Consider the following 15752-nt stretch of genomic DNA (forward strand, 5'->3'; position numbering starts at 1 on the left):
GAGACAATTACATACTGGCTGGAAGGTGAGAACTTTGGTCTCACTGATGAAGAGAAACAAATGACAAGGCTAAAGAAGCTTCACCATACAATTAGCTACCAGAAGAGGAAGCACACCATGCTCTTTTCACTGATGGTTCCTGTCACATCGTAGGGATGAGCCAGAAGTGAAAAGCAGCCGTATGGAGCCCCACACAATATTTGCACAAGCTTCTGAAGGAGAAGGTGGATCAAGTCAACTTGAGGAACTCAAGGCCATTCAGGTGCCCCTGGACATTGCTGAAAGAGAGAAGTGGCCAAAGCTCGACCTCTACACTGATTCATGGATGGTAGCCAATGCTCTGTCAGGTTGGCTGGAAAGGTGGAAAAAGGCAAACCAGCAGCGTAGAGAAAAATCAATCTGGGCTGCTGATGGATGGAAAGACATTGCCTCTTGGGTAGAAAATCTATCTGTGAATGTCCACCATGTAGATGCCCATGTCCCCAAGTGTTGGGCCAGTGAGGAACACCAAAACAATGAGCAGGTAGGTCAGGCTGCAAAGATAGAGATGTCAACGATAGACTTAGATTGGCAACATAAGGGGGAGTTGTTCCCAGCTCGATGGGCCCATGATGCCTCAGGTCATCAGGGCAGGGATGCCACCTATAAGTGGGCACAAGACCGAGGGGTGGGTCTAAACATGGACAGTATTTCTTAGGTTATCCATGACTGTGAAACGTGTGCTGCCATCAAGAAGGCCAAGCGAGTGAAGCCCCTCTGATACGGTGGGCGGTGGTCCAAGTATAAGTATGGGGAGGCCTGGCAGATTGACTCCATCCCACTGCCCCAGACACACCAGGGCAAGCGCTATGTGATGACCATGGTGGAAGCCACCACTGGATGGCTGGAGACCCACCCTGTGCCTCATGCCACTGCCCAGAACACCATCCTGGGCCTGGAAAAGCAAATCCTGTGGAGACATGGTGTGGGAGGATCTTTGTCCATTTGTCCCAGGTTTCCACGGGGTTGGGTTTCTTACCTGGGTATGGGTTGTCATTTGGTGACAGGGGAGCTCCCACCAGGCATGTTGAGAGCAGATTGTCTACGCTTCCCATGGCCATGCAAAGATTGTCGGCCTTATTAACTTTGCCAAAGTGACCCAGATGTTTTGTTTTGGCTGAGGGACGATCCAGCTGGTAGTCACTTGGATACGGATGAGGGCTGATAAAGACGATGGCAATGGTGACACTGGTACTGCTGCAGGGTGCCCTGGAGGATGTCGCAGAAAGAATCATACTTCTTCTTTCCCACTGGGTAGTTTTCACTTGTGTATGGCAAAAACACACATTAGTTGACTTATTTTAAGACATCCTTAAATATTCTTAAGTTCCCCCTATAGTTCTTACCAACTCCTCCCAATCACTCCCTTCTCTTTTTTAAGGGAAGTTTGAGGCAGGGAAAAAGGAGTAGTTTCAAGAGGGGAAAGAGGGAGGGGTAGGGATAAAGGGTCACTGGTAGAAGGATGGAAAAGGGAGGGGTGTGTCTGCATTTGAGATTGACATGGACATTATCAGTGGGATATGTCTACATGCAATGAGTGTCCTTGCCACAATGTTTGGATATATGAATTTCTTTTTTCTTCATCTCCAAGAGAAAGCTGCTTCTGTGGCATGGTGGGAGAGGGAGCTGACTTTGTGTTCATTTGAGGGGTTGTCTTCGGATCTGGGTCTACGTAGGGACTGATAAATCTTCTGGGAATCCACTGGGGTCCGGAATCTGTAGAAACACAAGTACATCCTCTCCCCCACATTATGAGAGGCTATGGCCTTTCAATAATTTTACATTCATGATTCTGGTGAAGTACTGGAGGTCTTTCTTTAAGGTGTGTGTACATGTTGGTATGAAAGTGCCTTAAGACGGGGGTTTGGTTCTTTTCGAAAGCAATTCATGAAATAGATATGATATTAGAATTCATGAAATTCGAATAACATAAAGTACTTTACACAGTCTCTCTTGTGAAGGGAGGGAGCTGGGGGCTATGTACAAATCACAAACGGGACGGGACTGCTGTGGAACATGCCTTGAGCTGTTTTATTTTTCAGCATCAGTCTCATTACATGGTTATGACAATGGGAAGATGCCATCAGCTCACATCCCAAGCAACAGACCAAGTTAATGTTACAACTTACTTTATAAGTTTTTTGACCAATCACACAAAGCAAAAGCATATTGACAATTCTATCCAACCACTATAAGCACAGGTACCTTTGGATAAAACAATGCTTGTTTATTTTGAATACAATACCTGCTTGTAAGCCTTAAAACACAATGCACAGAGCTCCATTATTAAGCTTCAAATTTCCTAATATCTTGCTAGAAAAAATTTTCTGTATCTTAGGGAGTTATTCTAGACAAGCGTTAATACACACACCATTGTTCTATTTGTCCTTGCTTTTCTACTTTTCAAATAATTTTTCTGCTGATCTATCTCATGGCTGCTGCTTAGCTCTAATCACAGTTCTGCTGTCTCTGAGGCCTGCCTTTTGCAGCTTTCCCAAAACCCTCTGATTTTGTGGATTCTCACAGTGGACACAAGTTCAGCTATTTTAAATCAAATGCACACTGATTTAGATAATATTAGAGACATGGCACACTGCAAAATGGAGCTGCTATAGATTTTTTGCTGTTAGCACATGGGCACAGGTGTGAGAATTTTGAAGGAATGTGTTTTATGAACCTCTCTTCAATACACAGGAAACTCAAACAACTAGAAGACAACATGAAGAAATTGACTGTGAATAACGGGCTTGGATGAATGGTTTGAGGGATGGGGAATAACTGGATGATTGAAAGATACCTTAAAGGGAGCTTTGTTGTTACTAGTAGTTATTATAATATTACTTTGTGCTATTCCATGCATAGTGAAATTGGTGACCTGCTTGGTAGAAAATACAGTAAAAAGGGTTTGGCTGGTGCAAGAAGAAGAAGGGGGAATTATAGCAATGTATCTGAACAACTTGGGCAACAATGTGCACAAGCCATGTTGCTTGTAGTCATTCTTGTCAGAGCCCTCTGGAATTCACCAAGGTTACTAAGGCATAAACTGTGCTAAATGAAGAAAGAAAAGGCTGAGAAACAAAATACCAGGACAGCAAGAACTCAATAACAGAGGGCTGTGAACCACCTGGACTGGAAACAATCACATACTCTGAGAAGTGTGTGCAGAACACAAGGACGAGAGAGGCACCAATGAAGAAGAGCATGATCAGTGTATGCAGTAGGGTTAGAATGTATAAAAAAGTGCAAAATGTAAACAATAAATGGCTTCTGCTTAATCATACTGGTTAGTAGTATGGGAGTCCTGTTTCCCCAAAATGGGTGCCTGGGAAGGAGGGATGGTTCTTATCAATCAAAAGTAAAGCACTGAGGCAGGAGCAGGAGACAAGTGACCCTTGCAGGCCTGGGGCCTCATTGCCTCCTTGTCCCTGCTCAGCAGCCTGGCAGGGGCCGCCCCATGCTCCTGCCCTTGCCATTGCACATCCCCACATGGCAGTGCCCATCCCGGCAAGAGCCCTGAGCAAGGAGGGAGGGACAGGATCTGCCTGGCCAGGGGCTGGGGCTCAGGCCTTGGCCCTTTGCATTCCTGAAACACATCCAGGTTTACTCAGCAACAGAGACACCTTTGCCTTCTTTCTCCACAGCTGTCATCACTGCCTCCAGTGTTCTGCTCTAACTGGAACCTGGGGACACTTTCCCAGTTGTGTCCCTCAGTGGGACCCATTAAAACTTCAAGAAACTTTGGAGTCTAAATTTAACTTTGAGTTCTTGAGAAGTTTTTTGAAGATGCTCTTAGGGACCGAGTTTGATATAATCAACACCAAATCCCCAAGAGGCTCATTAAAGTCCTTGTGCTGTGTCTGTGCTGCTGAGCTTTAAAGGAACAGCTCTTCCCAGGACCAGCTCCTCTCCCAGCCCAGCATGGCTGAGGGCTCGGCTGCAGGCACTGAGGGGACAGGAGCCAGGCAGAGACAGGCTGAAGGCAATAAGACTAGGAAGACATTGAGCTGAGACTTCACTTGGGGAAAGATCTTCACAGCCCTGTGCATGGTGAGTGTGTGGGTGCAGGGCAATATCCCCTGTGCTCCTGGAGGGATCTCCTGAAGCCAGCACATGCCACAGTATGGGGGATGTGTCAGGAGGACTATCCCAGTTTCTCTGTGGCACAGGAGCAGGAGGAGGAGGATGTGCTGCAGAGCGGGGTTGCCCTGGGCACCATCAGAGGGACAGGGCAGGACGGCTCCTGCTGCCAGGGATGGCTCCGGGGGGTGAAGCTGGGGCTGCAGCCAGGGCTGCCCAGGGCTGTCCTGCAGAGCAGCTCCTGCAGCCCTCAGAGATCTTGGCCAGCCCAGGGCATGTGCCATCTGCCAGGGGCAGCTCTCAGCCTGCCTGGCAGCTCCCCATGAACGCTGCAGGGGAGAAGTTTGAGGTTGAAGTGTTTTGCGGAGAAAAGAAGAAATCACAACTTTATAAAAGTTGTAAAGGTTGGTATGCTTTTATTACTCTGTCTCAGAAGGAGCCACCCTCATCAGGGCAGATTCCTCCTGCTGTGGAGATGGTGCTGCATGGTCAGGGCTGCTCTCAGCTTTCTCCTAAAGGGAAGGGAAAGGGGCTGTCAGCTTTGGCTGTTACTGACACTCCTGCACTCTCACCCTGGGCATCAGCAGATGTGCCTCAGCTCTCCCTCAGAAAGTGCCTCCTCAGCCTCCTCTCCCTACAGACAGCAGCAGCAGCACCTTGGCTTGCAGCATCTGTTTGTGTGCCCTGCCCTTAAGGCCCTGCTGCCAGGGAGATGGCCCTGGGCAGTGCCCTGTGCTGGGAGGGGTCTGCAGGGCAGAGCTGAGCCCCCAGGGCTGGGCTGGGCTCTGGCAGCACTCTCAGGGAGAAGGCTTGGATACAGAGAAACAACTCCCAATAGGCATAACTCCAGGCAGCAGAGAGCCCGACCAACACATGGTATCCCTCCCTGTCTAGCTGCCAGGGACAGAGAGAAGGACTTAAAGAAACTAAACTTGAACTTGGAATCTTTAAAAACTCCACTTTTATTTTTTCAAGCATGTTTTATGTTCGATCACCCTGAACTAGAGGGAAGTGTAATAGGAAAGGGCACCTGTGTGGGGACCACCAGTTCTGACTGCACTGGGGCACACAGAGCCCTGTTTTCTCTCTGGGCTTCCCCGGGGTTCAAGCTGAGAGCAATGCTGAGATGAGGAAGGAACTCAGCAGCACAAACCCAAGCTCAAAAATGAAATTGTTCAATGAAGTTCCCCCACAGGTAGCGAAGTAGTTTTGAGGGAATTCCTAAAATAACTCTATTAGATTGAGTCAAAGAGCTTGTCAATGTCTTCTTTCAACAGTCCACTACGGCCAGAGTGAAGCAATGTCCAATAGCAGCTCCATCAGGCACTTCCTCCTGCTGCCATTGGCAGACACGCGGCAGCTGCACCTCCTGCACTTCTGCCTCTTTCTGGGCATCTCCCTGGCTGCCCTCCTGGGCAACGGCCTCATCATCAGCCCCGTAGCCTGCGGCCACCACCTGCACACGCCCATGTTCTTTTCCCTGCTCAACCTGGCCCTCAGCGACCTGGGCATGATCTGCACCACTGTCCCCAAAGCCATGCACAATTCCCTCTGGGACACCAGCACCATCTCCTACAAAGGATGTGCTGCACAGGTGTTTTTCTTTATCTTCTTCATTGCAACAGAATTTTCCCTCCTGACTGTCATGTGCTACGACCGCTATGTGTCCATCTGCAAACCCCTGCACTACGGGACCCTCCTGGGCAGCAGAGCTTGTGCCCACATGTCAGCAGCTGCCTGGGTCAGTGCCTTTCTCTATGCTCTCATGCACACAGTCAATACATTTTCCCTGCCCCTGTGTCATGGCAATGCCCTGGGCCAGTTCTTCTGTGAAATCCCCCAGATTCTCAAGCTCTCCTGCTCACACTCCAAACTCAGAGAACTTGGGCTCCTTGTGGTTGGTGCATCCTTAGGTTTTGGTTGTTTTGTGTTCATTGTTTTCTCCTATGTGCAGATCTTCAAGGCTGTGCTGAGGATTCCCTCTGAGCAGGGAAGGCACAAAGCCTTTTCCACCTGCCTCCCTCACCTGGCCGTGGTCTCCCTCTTTGTCAGCACCTCATTTTTTGCTCACATGAAGCCCCCTTCTATCTCCTCCCCATCCCTGGATCTGGCAGTGTCAGTTCTGTACTCGGTGGTGCCTCCAGCCCTGAACCCCCTCATCTACAGCTTGAGGAACCAGGAGCTCAAGGTTGCAGTGTGGAGACTGATTAGTAGATGGTTTCAGAAACATTAAACTGCTGGCTAGTTTCTGAATATTACTTGTAATAAAACTTATCTATCACTTGTGAAAAAACTTATCTTTGAGAGTTGTTGCTTGATTTGGTGGTTTCTTTGTTCTTTTCTTTCCTTTGTTTCAGTTTTTTAGTACTGTCCACAAAGAAAAGACATAATTTGTGCTTCATTACATTTTGTTTACCTCCAAATTTGCTGTAGCTCACAGATTGTGTCAATGAAGAGCTGTGCTCTTGGTTGCTTTAAATGAAAGAAAGGATCTCCTAGCAGAGTTTTCACCAGAGATGCCCTTTTGTTGCCTTCTCTGGAGCTGCAGCAGCAATGTCTGTGTGCAGAGCTGGGGGCAGATCAGGGCTGGCCCAGCAGCTGGGCCCAGCAGCAACAGCACTTGGTGTTGCCAGTGCTGCTGCCGTGGCCCTGCCCCTCTGCCCTGGTGGCCCTGGTGTTGCAGTAGGGCCTGAGTGCTCTCAGGGCCGGGCACAGCCCTGGGGGTGGCAGTGCCGGGGCTGCAGCAGGGACAGGCCATGAGCACTGCTGGGACAGCGCTGACATCTCAGCACAGGGCCTGGGGGCTCCAGGCTTCTTGCCCAGGCTCTCTCAAGAACATGCCCAGGCCAATGCTCAGCACAGAAAACCCCTGTGAGCAGCCCCAGGCTGGCCGTGGGGAGCCTGGGGGCAAACAGCATGGCTGGGGCTCTGCAAGAGCCCTGGGGGAGACGGGCAGCAGCAGAGCAGGGGCTGATCCATCCTCAGTGCACTGCACAGCCCAGGGCAGCGTCCCAGAGCGTCCTCATGGAGCTGCCAACAACATCCCCCCTCTGCAGCCCTGGCCTCTCCCCCAGCTCACACAGGTGCCCCATCCTTGCAGGCACAGACACGGCAGCACTGGCTCAGCAGCCCCTGTTTGCATTGCACACAGCAGGCGGGAGCACTCCCATGCTGTTGGTGTGGGGACATGAACCTGAGGGAGAACAAATGCCATCAGCCCCTAGGGCCAGCAAGGGCTGGGGGACACCAGGGAAACCACTCAGGTTTGTTGTGGCCTCTGCAGTCAGCCAGTAAGTTTGTTCCCATCAGATGGGAGTTTCCTGTCCCACTGCAGATGCTCTTGCTCAGAGCCAGGGCTGCCTGTCAGCCACCCCCAAACTGCTCCAAGCATTTCCTTGGCCTCACCTTTGATGTTTCTCCTCTTTCCTGATCCAGATTTCTTCCTATTGCCCATTGCAGTCCCCTCCCCAGCAAACAGCCCATCCCTGTTTGCTCTTTCCTCTCTGGCTCCACTCCCCATTGCAGTTCCTGACTTGGCCCCATGGGAACATCCCTTGGGGAGCAGGATCATCCTACAAGTGCTGCAGGAATTGTCTGCAGGCTCCTGCAGTGCCTGGTGCTGCTCCCTTGCCAGAGGCACCCCAGGCCAGGGGGTCACATCTGGTCTGCTGTGTCTGGCTCTGGGGCTCCCTGTTCTGGGCAATGAGGAGGAGCTGCAGAGGCTCTGCAGGACTGACAGGATGGGCTTTGGGGCTGCGAGGACAAGCTGAGGGACCTGGGCTACTGGAGCTTCTGAAAATGAGACTCAGGACTCCTCCTGCAACTGCTCCAAGGATGGTTTCAGAGAATCCCAGAATCAGCAAGGTTGGAAAAGGCCCTGGAGGTCGTCAAGTCCAACCTGTGCCCTGATACCTCCTTGTCTCCCTGAGCCTCCTCTTCTCCAGAATAAACAACCCCAACTCCCTCAGCCTCTCCTCACAGGACTTGTGTTGCAGACCTCTCCCCAGCCTTGTTGCCCTTCTCTGGACATGCTCCAGCCCCTCAGTGGCCTTTCTCAGTGGCCTTCCTAGAACCTCTGGACATGCTCCAGCCCCTCAGTGGCCTTCCTAGATTGGGGCCCAGAACTGGACACAGCACTCGAGGTGTGGCCTCACCAGTGTTGAGCACAGGGGAAGAATCACTGCCCTGCTCCTGCTGGCCACACCATTCCTGAGCTAGGCCAGGAGCCATTGGCCTTCTTGCCCACCGGGCTCAGCAGGTCCCCAGCTGCTTCCTTCTGGATTACAGGGGGCTGTTTTTCTCCCTGTCCCCATCCACCAGCTCAGGAGAACACTTGTCCTGAGACAACCTGTCCTAATGTTGAAAACTGGGGCGAAGAAAGTGTTAAGCAGCTCAGCTTTTCCTTATCCTCAGTTACTCTATTCCTCACTGCATCCAATAAAGAGTAGATGTTCTACTTATCTCTCCTTTTGCTTTTAGGGTTTTTTTTGAAATATTTTTTATTAATTTTCACCAAAGTGGCCAGGATAAGCTCTAATTCACCTTTCACCACTCTGCTTTTCCTTCTGCACAACCTAACAACATCCTTAACCACTTCCTAAGATGCCTGATCTACTGTCCAATGGTGATGCACCCTCTGTTTTCCTGAGTTCCCACAAAAGCACCATGTCCAGCCAGGGCAGTCATTTTTCTCTCAGGCTCAACTTTGGCACAGAGGGACAGGCTGCTCCTTCCCCCTTAAGATTCCTTTCTTGAGGTGTGTCCATCCTTCATGGACACTTTTGTTTTTAAGTGTGTTTCCCTTAAAAAATCAGTACCTGGTTCAGTACTCTCCAAATCCGCATCCTGAGTCCAAGGTCTGCCCTGCGTAATTCCAGTGATGAAGTTTTGTTTCTGCCCCTCCTTTCACAGAATATTGGAAACTTGATTATTTTATGGTCACTGTGCCCACGGCAGCCTCCAACCACCACATGTCCCACCAGCCCTTCTCTTTTTGTGAACATCAGGAGACAGAGATTTCCCTTGAGAATGGGAGTGATACCAAAAATTTGACAAAATAATAAAATTCCATAACCCCAATGTAGCATTAAAAAGTAGCATTCTTTATTTGGACAGATGCATGGGGGGATAGCTCCTCCCAAAACCATGCACGCTGAGTACAGGAAAGTTTCTGTTTATATTCTGTGTTTTGCACACATATTCATTGATTGTCCTGGACTAGATAATAATTTCCGCAAAATCATTAACATATTTCCTCTCCCCTTTACCCATGCATTCTCCTGTCCTGGGGGTCTCTCTGGTGGTCCCTGGTGCTCAGGGACCCCAATGTTCCAGTTTGCCTGGCTGAGCTGGTAGGACACTGAGGCTGGTGAATTTCAGTTCCCCTTCTCACACAATGGGCATTTTGTGGTTTCCATAGGCCTGGGGTTTTGGAGAACCAGCATTGTGTGTGCTCACCTGGTGTAGATAATTTATCATCTGGTGACATGAGGTCACAGAGTGGGCTATGACATCACAGAGTGGGTTATGTGAGGTCATCGAGCAGCTGCAACATCATAGACTGTCTCTGTGACATCACAGAGCCAGGTGTGACATCACAGGGCAGAGGTCTGACATCACAGAAAAGACTATGATATCAGAGAATGTGCTGTGAACTCACAGACCAGATGTGTGACATTAGATAACGGGTTGTGACATCACAGAGAAGGCTGGGACATCACAGGAGGGGTGTGTGACTTCACAGAGTGGGTTGTGGCATCAAAGACCAGCTTTGCGACATCAGAGAATAAGTTATGACATCACAGAGCAGGCTGTGACATCCCAGCAGGGCTCTGTCAGGTCACTGGGTTGGTCACTCTGCTCCAGCTCCCCCTCACAGTTTCTCCCAACAAGTTCAATGCTGTTCATGCCTAGCAGGGTCTCCTGTCCCCTGGTATCTCCCTGGCCCACCTGGAGCCACAGCCTTCCCCAAGGATGTTCCACAAGATCAACCCCAAAAACCTGACACAGGGACAAGGGGCCAGGGCTGTGTGACGAGGACCTCAAGGACATGGATTATCCAGGCCACTGTGGCATGGTTTGGGGTCCCCAGGGCAGGAAAGATATCTGGCAGCTGGAGCAGGGTCTGGGAAGGGCCTCCAAGGTGGGGCTGGAGCCCTTGGGCTGTGAGCAGAGGCTGAGGGAGCTGGGCTTGTCCAGCCTGGAGCAGGGAAGGCTGAGGGGCTCCTCATCCCAGCCTGGCAGTGCCAGTGAGGAGGGGATGGATAACACAAAGACAGGCTCTTCACTGGGGGACCTGGGGGGAGACAAAAGCCAATGGGTGGAAGGGGAAAGAGGGGAGATCAGCCAGGACAGGAAGAGATGAAATTAGTCAGGCTGGTTTCAGCATTTCCTCAAGACCAAAAGCAGCCTGATCCCAGTCTCCATCCACCATTGACAGCCTAAAAAATTGGGAATTGTTCAGGCTGCTTTGCCCCCACTCCAGGATGGGCATCCTGATACAAGAATTTAAGTGTGTTTATATCTATCACAGAACCATATTTTTCTAAAATTAATTTTAGTATGGAAATCACTTGTGGATGGTGGACATGTCAGATGCTGCTGGGATTTTGCACAGTGCTCAGGGAAGAGTGTGATTGTTATTGAATTGTTTCCTGTTCAACCATGGTCTGTTGGCCATGAAGAGAAACTTTCTGTGCCTCTGAGTCTCATCAGTTTCTGATCCCCAAAGGACACAAACCTGGTGAGTTCTGTTTCCCACTCCAGTGGTGGCACCTGCACCTCCCTCCATACCCAGAGCAGAGCTCCCTTGTCCCAGAGAGTCCCTGGCAATGCAGGGATGAAGGAAACAGGAGAGGCTGTGGGGATCAGGGGCAGGGCACAGCCAGGGATTTGGGGTGGTTGTGAGCCCAGGGCCAGACTTGGCCCTTGGCCTTGGTGAACCTCATCCCATTGTCCTGGGCCCATGGCTCCAGCCTGGCCAGATCCCTCTGCAGAGCTTCCTGCCCTCCAGCACAGCCACACTTCCACCCAGCTTGAGCTCAGCTGGAAACTGACTCAGGGTGCCTTCGCTGGCCTTGTCCAGATCCACAATAAAGAGATTTCACTGACCTGGCCCCAATTCTGAGCCCTGGGGACACCCCTGGATGTGGCTCCATTCCTCATCTGCTCTGAACGCCAGGGGTTGGATGAGGGAAATGGTGGGGTGGGGGTAGGGACAAAGTGTGATTGATTGTCAGCCATGAAGGGTCTTGATTTTCATATCTGTTCAGACTGCATGAGGAGGTGCTGGGGATCAATATCAACTCAGAACTGCTGATACCAATCTATAAATAGGGGAACAATACCGGACAAAACAATTCTCTCTTCATTGTTTTCAGTGTAGTAGATTCACTTTGTAGTGAATCTACTACACTACACTGTAGTAGATTCAATGTAGTAGATTTCACTTATGAAATCTGTCTAATGAGCCACAGAAGGACTGAAGATTTGAATTATTCCCATGGGCTTGTCTTGTTTGGGTATTTTGAACAAATGTTTATGAGCCTTTGTCACTGAATTCCTGAACTGAAGAGCTCAGCAAAGAAGAGGCCTCTGGAAAAGTAAAATTCATCAGCAACCTCCAAGGTGCTGAGGATCCATCCTGATCAGAGCTGGAATGAACAGAAATGGGTACAGCTTTGTGGCTGCCCCAGCTTTGGCATGGGCCCTGGGCCTGGAGCAGGAGCAGCTCTTGAGGGCACCAAGGCCACGGCTCTTGTGCTGCCCTCAGCAGATGGGATGGCATCAGGGGCTGCAGAGCTCTCAGCATCTCCTGCAGAGGAGAGCAGGGCACCCAGGGAGCCTCCTTTCTCTTGGCCAGGCACGTTCCCCCATGCTGGGGCTTTGTCCTGTGGCAGCTGCAGCTGCTGCTGTGCCCTTGCCAGGGACTGAGGCCGTGGGGCAGTGGCCAGAGCAGCCTGGCCCGAGTAGAGCTGTGGGGCCAGAGCCGGCTGGGCTGGGCTGGGGAGAGGCCCTTGGTGCTGCCCAGAGCTCAGGGCAGCTGGCAGAGCTTTCAGGGAGCTGGGCTGGGCTCCGAGAGCCTGGCCCAGAAACCATAAGTGTCCATCTCAGCCTGGCTGAGCGTGCAGGGGCCAAGAAGAGCAGGCCAGGGTCTGCAAGTTCTCTGGGTGGGAGCTGAGCTTGTGAGCCCTTGAGCCCTGCCAAGTGCTGGGGCTGCACCTCCAGCTCCAGAGGAGATGGGACAGTTGGAAGCAGAAATAAATAATTCCTGCTGCATTTTTTCTTGTGTTTGCTTGTATAGGTGACCTGCATCCATATGCAGAGGAAGTGTTTTGTGTCAGATAACACTGGTAGGGTGAGAGGAAGAATGTTTCCTGACTGAAAATAATATTTCATGCATAATACAAAATTAGAAAGAAAAGAAATATGTATGATCAGAAGAGCATCTGAGTTTTACAGAGGATGAAAGACTCATTGATATTCCAGTAGTCAAACCTGTTCAAATACTTTTCTCAGGACTTCCTTGAGATGCGAGGTGACCACCAGAGGCCAAGGCCAGCCAGAGCTCTCTGTCCTGGCAGCTTTTGTCTGGGAGAACCCTTGCATACAGGGAATTTTTCAGGGAGAGTATCAGTTTTGTCCATGGACACCTGGACAGAGGGATGGTTCTTTTCCATAGGAAAGAAAGCACAGAGCCCCAGTTCTCCAGGGGCTGATAAGAGGCAGCCCTCAGCATGCCAAGATCAGCTGGACCTGTCAGGTGGCCCTGGGAGGCCAAACCAGCCAGGCCTGTTCCATCTCCCCTTGGTTCCATGAGGCCCTACAGTGTCACAATGTTCTCCTTGCTTCAGATATAACACAATGTTTTCCATGTTTCCATGAAGCCCTGAAGTGTCAAAATGATCTTCACAGGTAGGAAAGCACAGAGCCCCAGTGTTTCAGGGGCACATGAGAACAGACCCCCAACATGCTGAGGTCAGTTCAGCCAGTCAGGCTAAGACAACCAGACCTGCTTCCTTGGATTCACAGGGCCCGGCAGTGTCACAGTTGTAATGTCATATTGGATACTTGGCTCCATGTGGCCTCGCTATGTCACAGTGCCAGGTGGTTCCATGAGGCCCCACAGTGTCCAAATGGCCTCCTTGATTCTGGGAAGTCTCACAGAGCAAAAACGGACTCTTGGTTCCAGGAGGCCTTGCTGTGTCACAATGGACTTTTGGTTCCAGTGGGTTTCACGCTGTCAACAATGGTCTGAGCACTGCAGTGTCACCATGGATCCTTTGTTCCATGAGGTTCCAGAGCATAACATGATCCCCTTGATTCCAGAAGGTTCTGTACTGTCCCAATGGACCATTGGTTCCATGTAGACCCACACTGTCACAATGACCCCATGGCTCCAGGAGCTTCCACACTGTCAGCAATGCTCTCCTTGGTTCCATGAGGCCTTGCTCTGATACAATGGACTTTTGGTTCCATGGGGTTCCACTGCATCACAATGGACCCTTTGTTCCATGGGGTTCCACAGTGTCACAGCTGAGTCCTTGGGTCTGTCACCCTCTGCTGTCACCAAATGTCCAAAATATCAGAATAAGGCTCCTTAACACTCATTTGGTGTTTATGAGAGTATCATTTATTCAGGCCTGAGGTCCAGCATGGGAAAACTCCCAAAGTTATGTGGACACGTAATTCTACCAGTGTCTTGCTTATATACAGTCGCTAAGTGAGAATGACAATTTATCCATTTCCATAAAACCCACCCCAAGTTCCTAGATTCAGTCCTTGTTTTCTCTATCCCTGCACCCTTGAGCCAGGTGTCTTCTTCTTCTCTTCCAACCACCCTTGCTAGGAAAGCAGCCCCTGCATGCCTTGTTCTTGTGCTGAAAGTTCACAGGTAGGGTAAAAATGGAATAAACCCTTTTGGTATCAGCTGCAGGCTTTGTGTGGGCTGGCAGGGGCAGGCAGGAGGCAGAGCTGTCAGCAAAGGAAGGGGCCAGCCAGGTGGGGCAGCCGGGGGATGCTGACAGCCTGCAGGGACAGAGGCGCAGGGCAGGGACACTGTGGGACAGCCTGGGCTGCACAGGGCACAGGCATATGCAGCAGCTGCAAGACAGCCCTGCCAGAGCCAACTTGGGCAGCACTTTGGCCATGGCTGCTGAGCCTGGGCCTGAGGCAGGAGCAGGAGACAAGTGACCCTTGCAGGGCTGGGGCCTCATTGCCTCCTTGTCCCTGCTCAGCAGCCTGGCAGGGGCCGCCCCATGCTCCTGCCCTTGCCATTGCACATCCCCACATGGCAGTGCCCATCCCGGCAAGAGCCCTGAGCGAGGAGGGAGGGACAGGATCTGCCTGGCCAGGGGCTGGGGCCCAGGCCTTGGCCCTTTGCATTCCTCAAACACATCCAGGTTTGCTCAGCACCAGAGACACCTTTGCCTTGTTTGTCCTCAGCTGCCATCACTGCCTCCAGTGTTCTGCTCTAACTGGAACCTGGGGACACTTTCTCAGTTGTGTCCCTCAGTGGGACCCAATTAAAACTTCAAGAAACTTTTGAGTTTGAATTTACTTTTGATTTTTTGAGATGTTTTTTGAACACTGTCTTAGGGACTGCGTCTGATGTAAACAACACCTAAGCCCTGAGAGGGTCATTAAACTTTTCCTAGTCCTGTTATGGAGAAAGATTTCAAAAAAATACACATTCTTATTTTAAATGAAGTATTTTATTTTATTTCTCTTTGGAGCAGAGGTGATTGCAGCAGTCTGTGATTGATATTGACCCAGGGTCTCTCCTCAGCAGCTCTGGCCTGCTCACAGAAGCTGTGCCTTGAGCTCTGACCCCGAGTGGAAAATCTTGCCCCACATTGCCCAGCCCTATCCTGTCTGTCCTCACTGTCCTGGGCCCTGCTGTGCTTGGAGAGCTGGCTGCACCCAGCCTGAGAGGGGTTTTCACTTTTTGGGGTTTATTGAAGTAATATGAACCTCCTGAGTTACCCCAGTGCAAACAGACACACTGCTCAGGTGTGTGCCAGCCCCAGGTGTGACCACAGCCACTGCAGAGCTGCCCGGGGCCAGCTGTGAGGGTGGATCATCAGCCCAAGCTGCACTGGGCCCCTGCAAGGGGCTGTGGCCATGAGCACTGCACTGACCCCAGTGCTGGGTTTGGCTGCCACGGCCACCGTGAGAAATGAAACTGTCCTTGGAAACACTGGGGAGGACTGGGACATACTGGGGACATTGGGAACACTGTGGGAGACATTGGGACATACTGGGAGTGACACTGGGGGTACTGGGACAGACTGGGAACACTGGGATTATTGCAGAGAAAACTGGGGACACTGGGACATACTGTGGATGACATTGGGAGGAACTGGGAACGACTGGGAATGAGCTCAGGTGCATTGGGAGGGACTGGGCTGTAGTGGGAGGGATCGGAGAGGCACTGGGGTTGTACTGGGTTCTACTTGGGATGAATTAGGTTTACTGAGGTTATACTGGTCTGTACTGGGAATGGACTGGACTGTCCTTGAGGGACTGTAGGAGGTTGATTCGGCTGTTTCTGCCTCCACCGCATCTCATTTGCTGAGGCTCCCGCCCATTACCGTTCGCAGCCAATCAGCACCAAAGATCCGGGACTCGGGCAGTGC

At 51.0% G+C, this 15752-nt stretch overlaps 1 protein-coding gene across 1 annotated transcript; it reads left to right on the forward strand.

Moving 5' to 3' along the window:
• Window positions 1-5416: 5416 nt before the first annotated feature.
• On the forward strand, window positions 5417-6349 carry LOC131093005 (olfactory receptor 14C36-like). The gene has a single exon (XM_058040006.1). It carries the CDS (start codon window positions 5417-5419, stop codon window positions 6347-6349), a length of 933 nt encoding a protein of 310 aa, XP_057895989.1.
• Window positions 6350-15752: the final 9403 nt, after the last annotated feature.

This window comes from Melospiza georgiana, chromosome 23 (assembly GCF_028018845.1).
Source record: "Melospiza georgiana isolate bMelGeo1 chromosome 23, bMelGeo1.pri, whole genome shotgun sequence".
NCBI lineage: Eukaryota > Metazoa > Chordata > Aves > Passeriformes > Passerellidae > Melospiza > Melospiza georgiana.

What these genes read in the sequence shown, in the direction of transcription:
- LOC131093005 (XM_058040006.1), top strand. Translation starts at nt 5,417, where the DNA reads ATGTCCAATAGCAGCTCCATCAGGCACTTCCTCCTGCTGCCATTGGCA.